The sequence below is a fragment of the Ursus maritimus genome, unplaced genomic scaffold (assembly GCF_017311325.1).
Source record: "Ursus maritimus isolate PB19 unplaced genomic scaffold, ASM1731132v1 scaffold_1, whole genome shotgun sequence".
NCBI lineage: Eukaryota > Metazoa > Chordata > Mammalia > Carnivora > Ursidae > Ursus > Ursus maritimus.
In genome coordinates, this window is record NW_024423343.1 from 106,676,142 (window position 1) to 106,694,885 (window position 18,744).

Here is an 18,744-nt window from a genome sequence, read left to right on the forward strand (position 1 = left end):
GCGTGTACGTGAGGCATAGGGAGTCATCCTAGATCGCGTGTACGTGAGGCATAGGGAGTCATCATAGATCGCGTGTACGTGAGGTATAGGGAGTCATCTTAGATCGCGTGTACGTGAGGTATAGAGTCATCCTAGATCGCGTGTACGTGACGTATAGAGTCATCCTAGATCGTGTGTACGTGAGGCATAGGGAGTCATCCTAGATCGCGTGTATGTGAGGCACAGTCATCCTAGATTGCGTGTACGTGAGGCATAGAGAGTCATCCTAGATCGCGTGTACGTGAGGCATAGAGTCATCCTAGATCGCGTGTACGTGAGGCATAGGGAGTCATCCTAGATCGCGTGTACGTGAGGCATAGAGTCATCCTAGATCGCGTGTACGTGAGGCACAGTCATCCTAGATCGCGTGTACGTGACGCGTAGAGTCATCCTAGATCGCGTGTACGTGAGGCACAGTCATCCTAGATCGCGTGTACGTGACGCGTAGAGTCATCCTAGATCGCGTGTACGTGAGGCACAGTCATCCTAGATCGCGTGTACGTGACGCGTAGAGTCATCCTAGATCGCGTGTACGTGAGGCACAGTCATCCTAGATCGCGTGTACGTGACGCGTAGAGTCATCCTAGATCGCGTGTACGTGAGGCACAGTCATCCTAGATCGCGTGTACGTGACGCGTAGAGTCATCCTAGATCGCGTGTACGTGAGGCACAGTCATCCTAGATCGCGTGTACGTGACGCGTAGAGTCATCCTAGATCGCGTGTACGTGACGCACAGTCATCCTAGATCGCGTGTACGTGACGCATAGAGTCATCCTAGATCGCGTGTACGTGAGGCATAGTCATCCTAGATCGCGTGTACGTGACGCATAGAGTCATCCTACTCAGAGAGGGGACGGTGGTTGCCAAGGGCTGGAGGAGGGACACTAACAAGTTAACATCGGCACAGGTTCAGCTGGGAAGGTGCAAAAGTCCTGGAGATGGACGGTGGTGATAGCTGCACAACAAGGGGGATGGACTTAAAACCACTGAACCGTGCACTTTTAAAAAAATGGTTAGAATGGTAAATTTTATGTTATGCATATATGAACACAATTAAAAAAAAAAAAAGCTCTCCCATGATGGGTCATCTGCAGCCAGTCCCGGGGCAGCAAGTCCTCAAGAACAAAACCACAGCAGGCTTCTCAGGAGAGAAGACATTTCTCTGGGTACAGTCACCCCAAGGGACCCTCAGTGACTGAGTGACAAACGGAGTCCATCCAGTGAAACCTGCCCCCAGTGGGAGTGTGTTTGGTCGGGGGGAAATTCCTCGGCTCTCCTGGGGAATGACAGGACCAAAGAGAAGACCCCGAGCACTACGCTTGGCCTTGGATGGGGCCGAAGTGCATGCAGGCCCAGCCTAGGACTCAGGTGTGACCCGAGAACCCCGTGTCTGTTCTTGCACTGGACAGAGCAGGGGTTCGGCAAGCACCCATCCCTCACTGTGGGGACAAGGGAGCACACAGCCCCCTCTTCAGCCCCTAGATCACGAGCTCCCATCACATGTGATACCGGGGACCCGAACTCCACCAGCTAAGGGGGCCTCACACCCCTAATAACCCTGAGGTGATGCTCTGCTCCCCTGTCCTATGAATGAATGAAATGAATGACCAGGCTCTGGGAGGCTCTGGTCTGGCCCTTGGCTGCAGGACCACCAGCAGTCTGCCCCGCTCTCAACAAACTGCAACAAGTCACTACCAACCACAAAAATTGCTAATTCAATCTTATCTCAAAGTTGTCATCTTAAGGTAAACAGAATGAATAGCCCTCTCACCGAGGACCCTTCCCCTGGGTTCCAGGCACCCCAGCAGGCTGCATCGTCCCTCCCAGCCGCATTTGACAGATGAAGAAACTGAAGCACAGGCAGGTGACCCTTGCCTGAGGTCATACACTGGTGAGGAGCACAGTGGGGCTTAAGAAGGGCTCTGTCTCTGAGAGTCAAGACCTTATCTGTGCCAGGTCCTCAGCAAAGGGCGAGGACACATAAGTGAATCATGGTCGTCCAGCCTGTCTTGAGGGACTCCAGCTGTTGGCGGGACAGAGGCCAACAGGGTGGGGGCTGTGCTGGAAAGCAGCTCATGGCCCCTCACCCGCTCTCAGCCTTGCAAACACTGTCTGTCTGCCAGGCAGAGAAATGAGGGCTACAACGGCAAAAACACCAGCCCCCAGCAGGCAGAAGGCTGCACTGCATCTTGGGGCTGAGGACCACTGGTCCCTTCCTCCCATCCAGCAAACATCAGGTTTCTCTTTTGAGGCCCAGGCTGGGACAGCGGGAGATGTCAGGCCCTGGTCTGGGCGAGCTATGCCTCGCTCTGCCAACTTCATCAGGCACCTTATGTAAAATGGGGGACTTTTTCAGGGACCCCCAGCAGATTTCAACCCCAAATTTCTGCACAGAATTACAGGCACACAAGGCATGCACCAAGGGCGGGGCTGGCGTAGGCAAGATTGCACAGGAAGGCTCTGGATTGGGAAGCTGGGACCCTGGTCCCTGACCCACCTTGGCAGTCCCCCAAGTCCCTCAGCTCCCTGGTTTGACACTGGGGTTGATAAAGTGGAGACTGCTGCCCAGGACAAAGACCAGCACCCTGCTGGAACCTGGCAGGGATGGGGCATGCTGGAGCAGATGGCGGGCTCACTCACCCGCCCCACACTGGCCTCACTGCAGGGCCTTTCCCATCACCACGTGCCATGCCCAGGAGGTGTGCTGTCCTGGAGATGACTGCCCTCCTGGTCTACCTGACGTGTGGTGGTGGTGGTGGTGGTGGTGGTGGTGTGTGTGTGTGTGTGTGTGTGTGTCTACTGGGGAGGGGTGGTGTGGGGGGCAGGGAATGTGTCTACCTGGGGGGCTGTATGTGGGGGAGTGGGCATGTGCCTCCCTGGGGGCTGATGGTGTGGGGTTCCCTGGGGCAGCCAAGTAGCTCCTGTGGCTGGAGGTCTAAAGCCCCTGCCCCAGGCCTGTCCTTAGACACCCCCTGTCCCCTTCTTCCACCGTGTCTCAGGTATGGGGAGGACAGTGGTGAGGGCAGCCACAGACAGCACCCACGGTACCCTGCCTGTCATGCCTGCCTAAGAAACAAGGATGGCTGTCACTGTCATTAGCCGGAGCCCCTTTGCCTGGGAGGGCAGGAAGGAGGAAGGGAGCCCCAAGGTCCAACTGTCTGAGGAGTCTGGTCTTTGACCCCCGACAGAGCCTCCTGCAAAGCTCAGCCCTCCCACCTCTCTCCTGGGCCTCCGGGCTGCCCCTCCACCCCTCTGTGATGGCAGCAAATCTTCCTTGAAAAGACACTTCCTTAAAGTCCTGGCCTGCTCGGAAGGGGTGGGGACGGAGGGAAGGCCCAGCCACGGAGTGGAAAAATCGCTCAGCTCTTAAAGGGGGCTAGCGGGAAGGAATTTCAAATGGGAGGAAACATCCCAAAGTGCCCACCACTTGTAAGGAAAAAAGGAATTCTTGTTCCAGGATGTTTCTGAGTCACTGCTGGCTCCACAGCTCAAGCTACCGCCGGGAGCGTGCGTGAGTGTGGGTGTGCAGCGTGTGTGGCTTTGAGTGCGGTGCCTCATTCAGCCTGTGGTCAGCTCTGGGAGCCCTCTAGCCTCTCCCCCTCCTGGGGAGGGGGCCAGTGTCCCCCAGGTCCACATGAATGCAGTGCCAGCCTGAGGCTACTGCTGTGAGGCGGAGGATGGCCTGTGATTGGCAGTGACATGCAGCACAGGCCACAAAAAAGGCCTTCAAACTGGAGAAGGGGCCATGCTGTGCGGTTGGCCCGAGAAAGCCCAAGACCCCTGCTGTAGTAGCACTTGCCTGTTACCTCTTCTCCTGGGTGATGTGCATGGCAGGCACGAGGGTGGGAGGGGGCTGGGAACCCAGGGGAGACCCTGTGGTTATCAGACTAGTGCTGCCAGTTGCGTATATAATCTGTGCAGAGGAGGGAGGTGAATGTGCTTCTCCTGACCTCAAGGACATGTGTGTGCAGGTGTGAGGCCTGATGGCCCGCCTGCTGGAGCCTGGCCCTCCTGGGACCCCCTGGTACCTATGGAACTTGGGGCTCCGCTGGCCTGAGGGCAAGGGAGGGCAGAGGGTCAGGCCCTCCGTGGTGCCCACTGGGTCCTCTCCCTTGATAAAGTCAAGCCCAATCAATCAGAAAACATTCCTGCCTGAGCCACGAAGCCAATCGTGTCCCTCAGGAATACCTGCCAGCACCTGGAACCCAGTCGGGGGTTGGGAACATGGAAGGCTGCCAGCCCTCCTGACCCCTCGCTGCACACTGCACGGCCCCAGTGCGGAGGCTTTCAGCTAGGCCCTGCACTCTCAGCTGGTGCTGCTGCGTCAGACGGACTCAGAGAGGTGTAGCAAGGGCAGAATGCCCGATCCCCGGCCCATGACTCCCCAGCCAGGTCCCCAGCTATAGTGTGTACTACCGTTCTAGGAAAAAACCCTGACGATACATATTTAAAACATGGCTTCCAGGTCTACCAAAAAATTTTCCATAGCTTTGAGCTTCCTCTTTGCCACTTGTGAGCTTGATCAGGTTAGCTATGGGTGACTTCTGACCCTGCCCAGGAGGGGGTACATTCCCGCAACCGTCTGCCCTCAGTAAGTGGCAGCACCTTAGGGGCAAGACCAGAGCCCATCCTGACCATCTCTCCCTCTCTGAGGACTGGCTCTAGAATGACAACTGCCAAGCAGCTGTAGCCATGGGTGTGGTTAGAGCCCAGACAGGGCTCCAGGACACCTGAGTTCAAGTCCTGGGTCTCCTACCTAAGCCACGCGACATTTGGCAAGTCACCTGGACTCTCTGGGCCTCTGCCTTGGCATCTGTCATGGGAGAACAGTGGAGCCACCTCCGAGTGACCTGGACAGTGCCTGTCCCTTGGCCCACTGATCCCTGCAGGCCAGTGCCAACTCCCCAGCAGGGTGAGTGGGGGTCCAGGGTGCATCCAGATTAAAGCCAGAGCAAGATGTCAAAGGACCCTAACATGGTATAACTTGGAGAAAACCTGCATCTGGCCTGGCAGATGACAGCAGAAACGCCACCCAAGGGGGTCAAGACCCTCATAGTGCCCCTGCGAACTGGAGGGAGCTGACAGTACAAGCCATGGGCGGTGCCTGCTGCCAAGACCCCTGAGCCCTCCTGCATCTGGGCTGACTGTCAGACACAGCTGGGCAGCCCTGATGGGGAAAGGCAGGGACCACGATCTGATGGTGCTCCTCTCAGGACTGCATGGAACGAGGGCTCAGAAAAAAACCTGCTGAACAAATTAAAACAACTCACAAGGCTCCGTGCACAAAGCCCAGGCTGGTTAAGGCCAGGATTTCCTGTTACCTCAGCAGGCAACAGCTGCTGGCCCACAAGGGTCAGGCTCCTACGCCAGCTGGCTCTGTGGCCTGGCCAGGGCTCAGAGCTGAAGCAGGCTGGGGGAGGCCACACGTGGCTGCAGGCCATCACCCCTAGGCTCTCTGGTAACCCCCTGACCCTCCCGGGGAGCGTTTCCTCTGGAAACGACCTGCAACAGCTCACATGACGTCATGAATGGACAGGGCACTGTTCTGCAGGAGGCTGGTTGGGCTGCAATGCCACCCCTAACCCAGCCACACCATTTGTGGCACCCTGGAAGGGCCTGAACTCAACCCTGTCCGCAGCCCTACGACGAGACCTCCATGCCTAGCACCACCACAGGCTGCCTCTGGCCTGCGGGCAGACGGACAGAGTGCCCAGAGACGGGAGGGCTCAGGCCGGGAAGCACGCAGAGAATGGGAGGGGGGGCGAGAGGGATGATAGGAGTTTGCTCAATCTTTCCACGCCAAGCAAGGCCCATCTCCCCAGCCAGGTGGGGTTCTTTGGTCTGTGGGGAGCCCCTGCCAAACGCTGAACCACTCCGTGGTTCAGACTGGGCCTCATGGACAGTGCCCATCTTCCAGACAGACGTGGTGGTGTGTGAGGGAGCCCAAGGCACTGGCTGCTGGCCTCTGCTTCTCGAGTCTTCTGCGCATCTGACAGGCAAATTGAGGGCTCCACGAGGTGAGAGAGGGCCTATGCTGTGGAATGAGCCAGAAGGATATATCAGGACCCCAGGGCCTCCTAAGCAAAGCTCTCATATTCTGGGATTCTGCTGGCCTGGTGTGCATTTTGTGCCCCTGGGTGAAGCCCTGCCTGATGCCCACTGGGTCCCCTTTCCACTCAACTGCTTGAGGACAGGGTCTGCTCCCGCTCTGAACAATCCCACTACCATCCTTTTATCCACTTGGCTAAAACCTGACCACCTTTGACTTGATAAAAATGGCATTTTCCACTGGGCACACTGTCAGCCTAGCTTCCAGGAAAGTGAAGGAACAAACTTCCCCTTACGAGACTGGGCTTTCTGACTGCTTGTGTCGGATGGGTCAAAGCAGGACTTGGGAGGCCTGAACTTCCAGGGTTCCGATGGTGGGCTGACAAGCAGCCCAGACCTGCTTGCCCACCTGCCTGCCGGCCGCTGAGGGGACAGAGGAGGGGAGGAAGAGGCCTGTGCCTGGAGCTGTGGTCACTCCTCTTTGGGATGGGGGGCCCTGGAGGGCTGCAGTGGGCTCGGCAGGAAGGAGGGCTGTGGTAAGCAGCGGCCCACCTACTCCCCGGCTTTGTGCCTGCCTGGGCAGGGCCTCTCCTTACAGGGGACATTAGAAACCTCCGAATACCCCTGGGAGGCCATCTGCTCTGCACTTCCTCTGTTCCACCTGCCCTTGATCCCCACTGTACCCTGTTGGGCTCCGGAAAAGCCCATCCTTGAAGCAGCCCTGTTGTCCTTCACCATGGCGGGCAGTGTGCTGGGCTTGAACCCCATGCCCAGGAGATGCCTGGCTCTGCCCTTCCAGGTGGGGACCTGGGGGAGGGGTTAACAGGAAGCCCTGGAACCAGAGGCCTGTGTGTGAATCCCATCTCTGCCAACTGACAAATTATTTAGGCTCTCTGAACCTGGTTTTCTCATCTCTGAAGTGGGGCCCCTGAGAGTAAGGCATGAGCACGGACGGCCTGGCAATGAGCGAGTGTGGCGGTCGTGCAGTCACTCTTTGCTCCTGGCCTGTGCCCTCCAGGTGAGGACAGACGCTTGTCCTGCTCCCCAGCCAGCACAGCATACACCCTGGAAGCAGGGTACACGTGGCACAGCAACTTCACTTCACACAAGCCCCCCTCCGCTAGCTGCAGTCTGGCTGGAGGACCTCCTCCTGCTGGTGCGAAGTCCAGACAAAATGCCACCCGGCCACACTGCTCTAAGACGACAACCTCATCCTGCCTCTTGCTGCTGGGGTGTAAATGCCGGACTCCGTGTTTGCTGGTCCTCCTTTCCCAAAGACACCAATGCTCCAGAAAAGTAAACATTTACACGTGAGGCTCTCAAGCTCGTAACTCAGAGGGGAGCTGCTCACCGCTGCCTATGTTTGTTCTTGGGGCCCCACGAGCCCTGTGGTGGCAGGGGCTAATTCTCAGATGGACAGTGATGTATGGGCCAATCCTCGCAGGCCAACTGGAGAAGTGGTCTAGAAGCAAATGCTGCACATATGGGGCTGGGGCCATGTGGGGCTAAGCGTGGGTGGGGCACATTCTCAGGCCCAGGGATGACGAGAGAAGGGTGCAGGAACCTCATCCACGGAGGAAGGCCGTGCAAGGACTGACCCGGGTGTGGCTGCAGCAGACAGGGACCAGGCACCAGACTGGAGGCCAAGGCAATGGTATCTGGCTCCTCAGTCAGGCTGGGGAGTGACACGGGCCTTGCTCTGGGGAAGCCCTGCCTAGGTTTCCACTGGATAGGAAGGAGGCTCTGGTGACTTCAGAGCCGTAGGTTCCAGGCTCTGGTTTTGACTGTAGGATCCTCTTCCCAATCCAATCTCACAGGGACCCCAACCACCGGGATCTGTGGGTGTGAGACGACAGGCAGGAGGACTGCGTACTTGTTTGACCTTCTGGGCTAGGCTCATGCAGTGGCTGTCCAGGTGCTGCTGAGGGCTTCCAAGGAAGGCCCTGGGGGTATCCCTGCTGCAGGAAGGATGGCTGGTTAGTCCGCCATCTGTCCATCTACTCAATCTTCTGGGCTTCTGGCTGAGCTCCACCCACAGGGGATCCCACAGGGGTTCAGACATGGGTAGGCCTCCATCCCCTGCACGTGCACTAAGCGCCACAGGCTGGAGGACAGAGGCCTGGCCCACACCAGTGCAGGCATCAGTAAACCAATGCTCCGGACGACTTGTAATATGCAAGGACAGTAGGGAGGAGAGGCCTGGCGAGCACAGCACCCACGGAACTCCGTACCAGGAGGCGCAAAGAGGACACACCACCCCTCAGGGCAGAGAACAGCCTGGACACACAAACAGGTAGGTGGCGGGGAGGACACCTGAGTGGTGGTAGCCTTGTAATGGATGCCTGTCTCCCAGGGACAGGCGCTAAGACCACAGAGGTCCATCTCACAGCGGCTGGCCTGGCAAAGATGACAACGTCTTACAGGCCACATGGCAGGGGCACGTCAGGCATGGTGTGGGGCATGAACCTCAGGCACGGCGTTGGGAGTCTGAGGAGCCAGTCTGGAGAGCTCCAGTCATATCCAGTAGGGCTGAGCATGGACCACCTGCCCTCCAGCCCACTCCTAGGGACACGTGAGGAGGGGTGGCCAGGCCTGGGCACTGCCACCTGGTCTGTGAAACGTTACGCCTGTCTGCTCTGGGAACAAAGCAAGGAAAAAAAAGAGATGTGTCTAGACAAACTTGATGTTAAATCCAGCAGTCAATGAATTAAATATGCATGTCATGGACCAACATGGATAAATCTCAACAACAAGGCTGAGTGGAGAAAGCAAGCTGCAGAAGGTCAAGTACAGTCTGACGCAGGTTCTGGAAAGCACGTAAACAGTGCTGGGAGCTGTTTAAGGGATACACGTCTGCACTGAAAATATAAAAAAGGGTGCCGAAAACCATAAAGTGCACACAGTGGTGAGGGGGGTGGATGGCAGAGGGAAGCCGCAGCAGGCTGCCTTGGTGCCCCTGTGTTAATCTCTCAGCCCACAGTGAAGACAGAGGGACTGGTGGCACAGATCACGGCCACCACCAAGTGAAAACACGGGCCTGCCACATCACACCCATCAACACCTGTGGGAGGGTGAGCACGGCCTGGGGCTTTCTTGACATCCAGGGAGGAAGCACGGCAAAGCCCTCAACGGGAAGGAACAGGGTGGCCAATGCCACAGCCCGGGGTGAGCAGGAGACCCCCATGCCCGAAGTACAGCACGTCTCGGGTCGTCATGTCGGCAGGCCAGTGACGCTTGGTGGATGTCCCACATAATGGGACCCTAGCTACCGAGACTTTGGTGACGTAAGGAAGCCCCTGCTGGCCCTCAAGCTGACGACAGGTGCCAAATGCCTCGCTGGCCCTGAAGAGCCCTTCCCTGTCCACAGAAAGAGGGGATGCACTGTGGACTCTTGTAAAAAAGAGTCTCCAGCACCAGGCACAGTTCCAACTACTCCCCTCTGAGGCAGGCACTGTCAGTATGCCCATTTTACAGATGGGGAAACCGAGGTCACAGAGCTTGTGAGTGACAGAACCAGGATTCGACCCAGCTGGTCCGGCTCCAAGCCCAGGCCCCCACCCTTGCTCTGCTGTCTACCCTGACCACCTGCTGTTCCCGCTCTCCCACCTGCTTTGAGCTGTTTCCTCCTGCTGGCTTCTTCGATGCTGGGTTGCCGGCATCGGCCGGCAAATGCCAGACGGCCTTTGCCCTTACATACCACAGTGGGCAGTGAGAAGCTTACAGAGCTCACTACCTGCTGGGGTCTGGTGGTCCAACGCCTCCTGCTATGCCCAGGCAGGCAAGGGCAACAAGGCTCAGAGAGTTCCAGGCACATCCTGGTCCCAGACTGGTGTGACTCAAAAGCTCAGACGTTCAAATGTCCGCCCTGGTGGATTGGGGCAGTCTCCAGAGACACTGGAGTCCCCAGCTCCTGCCTGGCCACTGACCCCCTTCAACTCTACAGCTTTACAAACAATTAACTCTGGAGTTTTAATCTCTCTAGTTACTATCTTTCTAGACAATTATTGATTTGCTGTGATCCCCCCCCCCCCCCCTCCCGCTGCTTACACGCGGCCCTCAAAGCCAGGCCAGATGCGCAGCTGTCGGGGGCTGCCTCTCACTGAAGCCCCAGCCCCGCCACCACAGCCAGCCTCACGCTGGGCTGCGGCAAGCCACTGACAGCCCGCTGTACACCCGAGGGCCTGAGCCTCGCTCCTGGGCCATGAGGCCTGTGTTCCACCTCAGACCACAGAATTCTAAAGGGTTAGACAGCGGGGCTGGAAGGACTACACAGTCACAGGAGGTCATGGATAACAAGTCACTGGTTCCTCTAGAGAACCGAATGACAAACTCCATGTCCCCATTTTTGAGATAGGGAAACAGACTCAGACCTAAGGTGAGAGAGGCTGCCCAGGGGGCTCCTCTCTCCTCCTCTGGTTCCTTGTGGAGGCCCCGAGCTGCTGCCTAGACCCTCTGAAAGGAACCCAAAGTCCAGTCCCACCTGTCTCCAGCCTCACTGGGGCCTCGGAGCCCCGTCTACATAGACAGGGCCCATGAGCTCCTGTGGAACTGGGGATGTCAGTCCCCACAGGCAGCCCTGGTGAACAGAGGCCCCAGACCCAGGATGGCTGGCTAAGTGAATGAAGGACCAGCAGCTGGGGTGAGGGCAGGGCTTGCAAGTGGTCCAGGTGCTCTGGAGGAAGCCTCACGGGAGGTGGAAGCAGACAGCACTGCAGGGAAGGGCGGCTGGCTGGCCTGCGGGGCTGTGCCTCCCAAGCAGAGCTCCTAGCACCCAGAGCTGGACGGAGCCTGGCCAGGCGCAGTGGGTGGCCATGGGAGAAAAGGGCTGCCCCAGCTGGTTTCTGCTCCCCCATCAAGGAAAACAGGCCCCAGGCCCAGGCTGGGGCAGGATGTGTGTAGGCTTCAGTGGCTGGACAGCCTACACCTCCCGCCCACGCAGCTGATCCTGCTGTCCTCTAACAGCTGCCCGTGACGGGCAGCCTGGGATCAGCACGCTAGTTCTCCGGTGTGTGGCTATGTGCATACCACCCTTCCAGGGTAACAAGCCCTCCAAGCCAGGGACTTGGGACACAGCCACACCAGGAACCCTGCGAGGACAGAGAAATCAGACCACAGGTCCTGCAGCCCAAAAGTGACAGGCCTACACTCAGGGGAAGCCTGGACACCAGCGCCTGGGCCTCTGTCTGTAATTTTGTAGCTGGGATAGCACCTCCCCCAGGGGCCCTGGCAAGCCAAACAGAGAGCAAAAACTTCATAGGAAGAAAAAGAGCCAACGGAGTTCTGGAAGAGGCAAGACCAAGAGTCTGGAGAGACAGAAAGTTTCCCGCAAACACATCTCCTCATCTGTGAGTGCTAGCAAGTGAGGCCGAGGTACAGGCCTCAAGGAAAAGGAGAGCAGGGTTGCCAACGAGCAGTGTCCACGTGGTTCTAAATAATTGCTGAGAAGTACTCGGAAACCATCTTCTCAGGAGAGAGCCTGAGCACCCTTCCCGTTTCTCGTCCTTTCCACAGACCAGCTGAACCGTGTCCTAGCTGGAATCACACAACCCCTCCAACAGGACGAGGTGGCAGGCTGGCGGCTGCAGGTCCTCAGGACCACCTGGGGACAAGCCGGGCACGTGGGAGCGGCAGCAGGGGGCACCTGCCAGGCTGCGCTGGAGGCCCCTGCGAGCTGCCACAGATGGCTGCCAGCAGCGCCATCAGCAAACCTTGCTGGCGCTACCTTGCCAGAGCCAAGAGGATGTGGCCTGATTCTTGTCTTACTGCTACTCTGGTGAAGGCCGCCAGATGTTTTCCAGGAAAGTGGAGACACAGGTCTGCATGTGAAATTGCCCGTGTCTGCCCAGGGTCTTGGAAGCTGCATGTGCTAAACCTGGCTGGTCTGACTGAATGGTTGGCTATTGTTCTCACCCACAGACAGTCTTCCCGGCTGGGGGTGGGGGCCGGTGGGGGGGCAGGGGGAGGGGAGCTGGTGTAGCAGAGGGCTGGAGGGGCACACAGGCTTCAGGACAGACAACTCAATGTCGGCTCCTGGCTCGCTAGGCTGAGGGACTCTGCCAGTTCCCCAACTTTTCTGGGCCTTGACCTCCTTATGTAGGAAATTGGGACAATTGTCATGTGCCTGCATCTTTGGGGTGGTGGGGCCAAATGAGATGACCCATTCCAAGTACCCACTGAGTGCTTGGGGGACAAGAGCCAGCCTCCTTTTTGCACCCTGGCTTCCTCAGATTTGGGTCCCATAGCCCACCACCCCTTTCCTTCAGACCCCAAATGGTAGAGCTGTACCTGGCTCTCTGGGCAGGGCCAAAAAGCAGGCATCTGTGACCACATGAGCAGGTGTCTGGGGTGACTGGGCATGGCCCCTCCCCAACCCCTGAAGTTTAGACCACCCCTAAGGATGCATGCACCAAGCAGGATTTTTTGATAAAAATCAGAGAGAGACACATTCTGCTGATTTAAGAAAGAAGTCTTTTTTCAAACCCACACCACTATTCGACACNNNNAGGAATGCCGTTGAAGCAGCACTCAAATACCACATGTGCAACATGGTAAGGCACAGGCCTTCCGAAAAGTAACTGCACACTTACAGTGACAGTATTTGAACCTTCAGACCTTTCAACGCAGAAGTTCCACTCCTAGGAACTTACAAAGGACATCAGAGCTGTGCAAAACATCTATACACAAGGACATCCACTCCAGCACACTCACAGGAGCCAGATACGGGAAATCTGCATGTTCAACAACACGGCAGAACTAACAACGCACCCAGAGAGGGGTCGTCTGCAGCTACTAAAATATTAAGTTTTTAATAAGAAGGAACAACATTTATGGAAAATTTACATTATGGTTTCAATTATAGTAAAAAAAAAAAAAGCATGTGTGAGGAATACAGTCAGTTTTCTTTTCTTTTATGTTTTCCTCCCAATTATCACATAATCATTACAACAACAAAAGGATGAGATGTGAAAGAAAAAGAGTTAGGGTCCCTTAAGGATGACAAAACCAGGCCTCAGCTGACCGGCTGACCCCCTGCCGCTCCCCGAGTACAGCAGCTAAATCTCTCACGCTGCCAACTGAGAAAGAAAGAAAAAGACAAGGGGCCTCACAGGCCCCAGCGGTAGGAGCTGCGCCCCCTGGGAAAGGCTTTCTGACCCGGGAGCAAACAGAGCCCAGATCAGAGCCAGCCGCACTACAGCACAGTGGCCCAGCCCACTCCTCACAGCCCCAGGTTTTACAAGTGAGGGGCCCAGAAGCACAGGAAGCCCTGGTCTTGCGAGTCCTCGGTGCTTTCAAGAAAACATGAGTTATGTACATAATTTCACAAGCCAGAGCACCATTTAACATAATTGTCAGTAAGCTATTTGAAAGTTTGCCTTCTCATGCATTTGCCTAAAAGGAAGATGTGTTTTGTTTTGGCTATGAATGAAAATCTAATTGTGAACACCTTGACCTCACATTCCCCTCATCTCCACGCAAGGCTTCCCTAGGTGAGTCAGGCCATGGTGGCACCCCAACCAGGTCCCTTTGGTGGCTGGGCCCCAACCATGGGTTCCCGTCACGTGCTCTAGGTAACATCTGCCCTAGTGCAGGCAAATGTGGGCTCTGTCCCCTGATCACATGTAAGACAGTAATTGTGAAAGCAAGTTGGACATTGTCGAGTGCCACAGAAAGAACTGTTACAAAAACGCCCCAATCTTCAGTGTGCCCAACCTGGCTGGGCCCACTGAGGGGCCCCTGAGGCCCTCTGGGACCAGCACTGCACTCAAGGCTGCCGCTGCATCTCATTCACTAGAGGACTCATGGAGGGGCACAGCTCCTGGAGAGGGTGTGGGGCCAAGAAGAGAGCATTCTAGTTGGCGCCAACATGTGGGCATCTGGCTACTGCCAACATGCTGTGTATACCAGGATGGCCAAGGGCATCTAAGGGAACAGGGTGCTGCCAGGGAAGGCTTCCTGGAGGAAGGGGCAGCAGAGCTGAGGCTGAAGGGAGAGGAGCCAGCAGGGGAGTGGGGCACGCTGGGGCAGAAGGCAGCAAAGGCTCAGCTGAGAGCACTGGCAGATTTCTGGAACACTGAGGAACTCAGGATAGTGGAGGGTACATGACCAGAAATGAGACTGGGGATTGAGAGGGTACAGGCCATCGATTCTAGGGCTCCCGCACAGCAATATCAAAGATGCTGAGAACTCACCAGGGGTTCGTGGGGGCCCTGCTGCAGAGAGGGTCTCGCTGAGCCCAAGACCCCATGGCGGTGGCCTGGAAGCCATACTGGGGACCCAAATACCCCTGGTGGCTCCAAATGAAGCCTACACAATTTCAGGAACATTTCCAAGGCCACCCAGGCCAGACTCAGACCATGTCTCTTCTTCTGCCCCCTTTAAGGCAGATGGGGAGAGGAAGGAGAGACATTTTGGCCATTAGGAGCACCATTCTGACTCTATGAAGTGACAAGGAGCATGAGGTACAGAGACACTAACCAAAGTGGCTCTTGGCAACAGCTGGCTGGCCACGTGCCTGCTGCCTGTGGGCAGCCTCACTATTGCAAGGTCAATCCTTCCTGGGGGCCTTTCAAGCACATTGGCTGATGCTAGCAGGTGTGGCAGCCCCCTCAGTGGACACAGGCCATAACAGGGACTTACTGATGCTCTGCTCACACACCTTTTTCTCTCTTTCACCTTAGGAAGTACTAACTACTGCTAGAAGTTGCAAACTGTATTCCAGGAAGGTACATCTCCTCACCTTGAAGTTTGTCACCTCAACACCTGTCCAGCTTAGAACCCCCAAGGCTGATGAGGTTCTGGAGCTGTGGAAACCCCCACTCCACTGAGTCACAAGGCCTGCCTCTCTTAGGCCCCCAGTACTGCAGACACTAGCACTGGGAGCTGGGAGAGGCTTGGTGGAGCTTCTAGAAGCATTCCTCATGGCCAGGAAGCATTCATTCATGCCCTGCAACATGCTTGGCTCTGGGGACCAGGGAGGAAGGAAAGGTCCTCACCCTAAGCTCAGACCCCCAGGGACCCGTCCGGATGGCTCTTGGAGCCAGGCCCATCCCCTCCTCAGTTACCCAGCCAGGTGGTCACTACAGCACCCACAGGGACATGGGGGAGGGCAAGCCCTGGTCTGCTGGAAGGAGGGCAAGGGTGACATCTGGAGCTCCTGAAACCAGGCATCCCATGGAATCTGGGCACTGACAATATTCGTCCAGAGACATGCTCGGTTGCTGGGGCAGGTGGGAGAAATGTATCCTGACCTTCAAAGCACCCTGGTCCAGCCCCAGACTAGGGGAACACTCAGCAGGTGAACCTCGGTCAGATGGGCTTATAAACACACAAAGCCAAGATTACCCTGGCCTCTTAGGGAAGCTTATTAAAAAAGCAATCTACCCAACGCCTAGAACAGAAATGAAGGGGGCGGGGAGAACAGCACAGAAGCTGAAGCTCTGTCATCTGCCTCACGGTACAGCCCACTCCCAAAGTGGACAGGAGAGGGAGGGCCTCCTGAGGGCCCCGGAAACCCCTCCTGCACCTGGCCTGCATGCTGCTGAGCTCAGCAGTTTCCAGACAGAGGGGCTGGCAGCCCACCACAGCAAGAGGCATCCAGCTGACTAGGCACGGCATTTTCTATTCCTGCTATACACACCCACCCTGAGGAGGGGGTGCTGGGCCTCCCTTGTGTAGCACCTGGGGGCCCTGTCTGCTCCACTGGGTCTCCCGACTCTTGTCTGTAAGGGTGGTGGGGCCTCCTGCTCTGGTGGACAGACCCCAGAGAAGGGAGATCAGAGGCCCTTCATCTTGGTGACCCAAAGGCAAGCAGCCTCAGGAGATAGGCTGCGGAAGGAGTGTCCTAGTCTTGGCAGCCCCCAGAACAAGTTTTGCACACTGTCCCCTCTGGGATTCTCCCATGCTAATTCCCTCTGGCAGACAGGATGGTGCCTACCCCCATTCCCACTCCTGCAGGCAGGGAGGTGCCCACCTGGGCCTATTTGGGTTGGTCAGTGCCCAGTTCTGGGGGACTACAGTCCTGGCGGGCCAGCAGCTGCAAACCCCAGACTTGGCTCATGGGGGCAAAAGGGTGGGAGGTGGGTGCTACACCAGGAAAGTACACCCATGCAGAGAAGACTAAGTGCTGAATAAGAAGCAAGGCTTTAAGGGTTTTGGGGTGGTAGATCTGTTACTAGTGGGGCCTTAAGAGACTTGGAACATCACCTCGAAGGCTAGGAGCTGCCATCTGGGGGCAGGGAGTGGGGCAGCCAAGGGAAAGTAAGATGACCTCTGCCCCAGCTCTAGGGCCCTAATTTCCTGACAGTCCAGGAAAGACCAGAGTAGGAATGAAGAGCTGAGCAGGCGAGCAAGGCCATGGACCGCGTTTAATTGTGGACTGGCCAGATCCTCAACCTTTATCCCCCAAACACACCAGGGACCCTGTCCCTGCCTGACCCAGAAGAGTGCCAAGAAACACAGCTACACGGCTCACATAAGCTCCTCCACCCCAGCCTGTCTGTAAGTGCAGTCCTAAGACAAATATAGAAGATAGACAAAAGACAGGGAAGAAGACCTCACTCCTGGCCCTTCCCAGCCCAGATATCATGGGGAGAAGGCCCCCAGGGCACCAATATGAACAGGATAAAAGAATCCGAATTTTAACCACTGGAAACCCAGCCTGCCTTCTAGGTTGGGGTTACAAAGTATTTCCCAGGAGTGCTGCGCCCCCCCCCCCAGGTCAGCCCTGTGCCTCCAACCTCCAAAGAAATGGGGGACCCCCTAAGGAAAGTGTTTGGTTGCATAGGTACCCCTGACCAACTCAGCTCCCTCAATCTAGCTGTTCAGAGGGAGCTTGCAACCGGTTCTGGCCCAACTGGCGAGGGCTGGCAGCACTGCCTCCTCCCGGCCCCCAGGCCCAGGTCACACTCAAGCCTTTGTTCTACCTGCATACACCGACAGGCAGAGCCCACCCCCTTCCCTGGCAGCTCCTCCCCAGCCCTCTCCAGCTCGGCTGGGGGGCGGGGAGCCTCACAGGTGCAAGGGGAGGGGCACTTCACTTCTTTCACTTCTGCTTCAGGTGTGTGTGCGTGGCCAAAGTAAGCGAACACTCCCGATGGGCTACACACGCAAAAGAACCCACTTTCCCGCCCGACGACACCAGGCTAGCCCGGACGCACAGCTGGGGTGGGCCAGATTTTACACTAGGCCCGCGGTGCAAGACAAGTGACGGCCCTGGGACAGTGCGCTGTGACCCGAGGGAAGCCCAGGCACTGCGCAACCTGGGCGCCGGGGGTGGTGGAGGGGAAAAGTAGAAAGGCGAGGAAGAGGAGAAGGTGAGAATAGAGGGCAGGGAGACAACGGGCTGCAGCGGACGAGAGCTCCGGGTGCCCAGCAGGTCGGGAGGGGGTCCAGAGAGGCTGCGGCGAGTGGGGGCCCCGAGAGTACAGGAGAGAAGGGCAGGGAGGGCAGCGCGGGCCCAGGGCAGCCCGGCGGGGGCACGGCCCGGGGCTGCGGCCTCCAGCTGGGACTCCGTCGCTCCGGGCGCTCACCTGGGCGTGCGCAACGCGGCGGGGTCGCGACGGTCCAGCACGCCGGGCACGCAGTTGGTGAGCTCGGTCCAGTCGGCATGCAGCCCGCAGCTCCAGCCCGTAGAGAAGCGGGAGAAGAGCCAGGTCTCGCGGCGGTTGGGCCGGTAGCAGGTGCACTTCTTCTGACCGGGCCGGCAGTCGCAGGGCACCTCGAGGCGCACGTTCTGCACGAGGTGGCGGCCGAAGGTGGTGCCACCGGTCTTTTGGATGTGCAGGAAGACGATCACATCGTCGCCCTTCATGTCGAACCGCAGCGAGCGCTCTAGCTCACGCACCGGGAAGTAGTACTTCTTCTCGTAGTGCGGGTCGGGCGTGGGGAAGAGGTCCAGGTCGTCGGGCGGCGCGCGGCCCCCGGGCGCGCCCAGGCTCAGCCCCGGGCCCGCGTACTGGTACAGGATGAGCATGAAGCACGCCGAGCCCGCCACCACCAGCACGAACTTGCTGGCGCGCTCAACCATGGTCCTGCCGCCGGCGCGCCGCCGCCGCATGTGTCACCATCGCCGGCGGCCCGGGCGCGGGGCGCAGGGCCTGGGAGGGCGGGGGGCGCGGGCGCAGTTGCCTCCGCCGCCGCCGTCCGCGCTCCGGCCCGGCCCAGCCCGGCTACTCGGCGCCCAGGCCGCCCGCAGCGGCGCGGGCCCCGGCCCTGCGCGGCGCCATGGCTGCTCTCTGCCCGGCCCCGGCTCCGGCTCCCCGGGCCCGACCCCGGGCTCGGTTCCGGCTCCTCTCCGGCTCCGGCCCCGGCCCGCGCCCCCTGCGGCCCGGTGCCGGCCACTCTGCTCCGCACCGCGCCGAGAACGCTCTGCGCCGCCCCGCGCGCCGCCGCGTCTCCGCAGTCCGCCGCCGCCCCGCCCCGGCCCGCCCCCGGTCCGCCCCCGCGGCGCCTCTTGCCGTCGCCGCCCGCGCCGATCCTTGGCTCCGCCCCCTGGAGCTCTCGAGGCCTCAGGCTGGTGCTGGGTGCTGGGACCGGGTCTCTGGCCATGGCCAGAGCGCTCCGAGGCGGGCCGCCGCCGACTGCGGACTGGTTCCTGTCCGCGAGTCGGAGGGAGCGACTGGGAAATTGGGGAACAGGGCTGCGGGCGCCCCTTCTGG

The 18,744-nt window shown here is 58.3% G+C and overlaps 1 protein-coding gene across 2 annotated transcripts in view; it reads right to left on the reverse strand.

Moving 5' to 3' along the window:
- Window positions 1-18,143, reverse strand: part of HS6ST1 (heparan sulfate 6-O-sulfotransferase 1) — a 57,694-nt gene extending 39,551 nt beyond the window's left edge. The window contains exon 1 of one of the 2 annotated variants that reach the window (XM_040619493.1): window positions 17,617-18,120. In XM_040619493.1, the coding sequence (XP_040475427.1) occupies window positions 17,617-18,113 (497 nt within the window). In that variant the 5' untranslated portion in view covers window positions 18,114-18,120. Of the gene's footprint in view, window positions 1-17,616 lie in introns of both variants that reach the window. The other variant, XM_040619487.1, reaches the window with a different exon arrangement.
- Window positions 18,144-18,744: the final 601 nt, after the last annotated feature.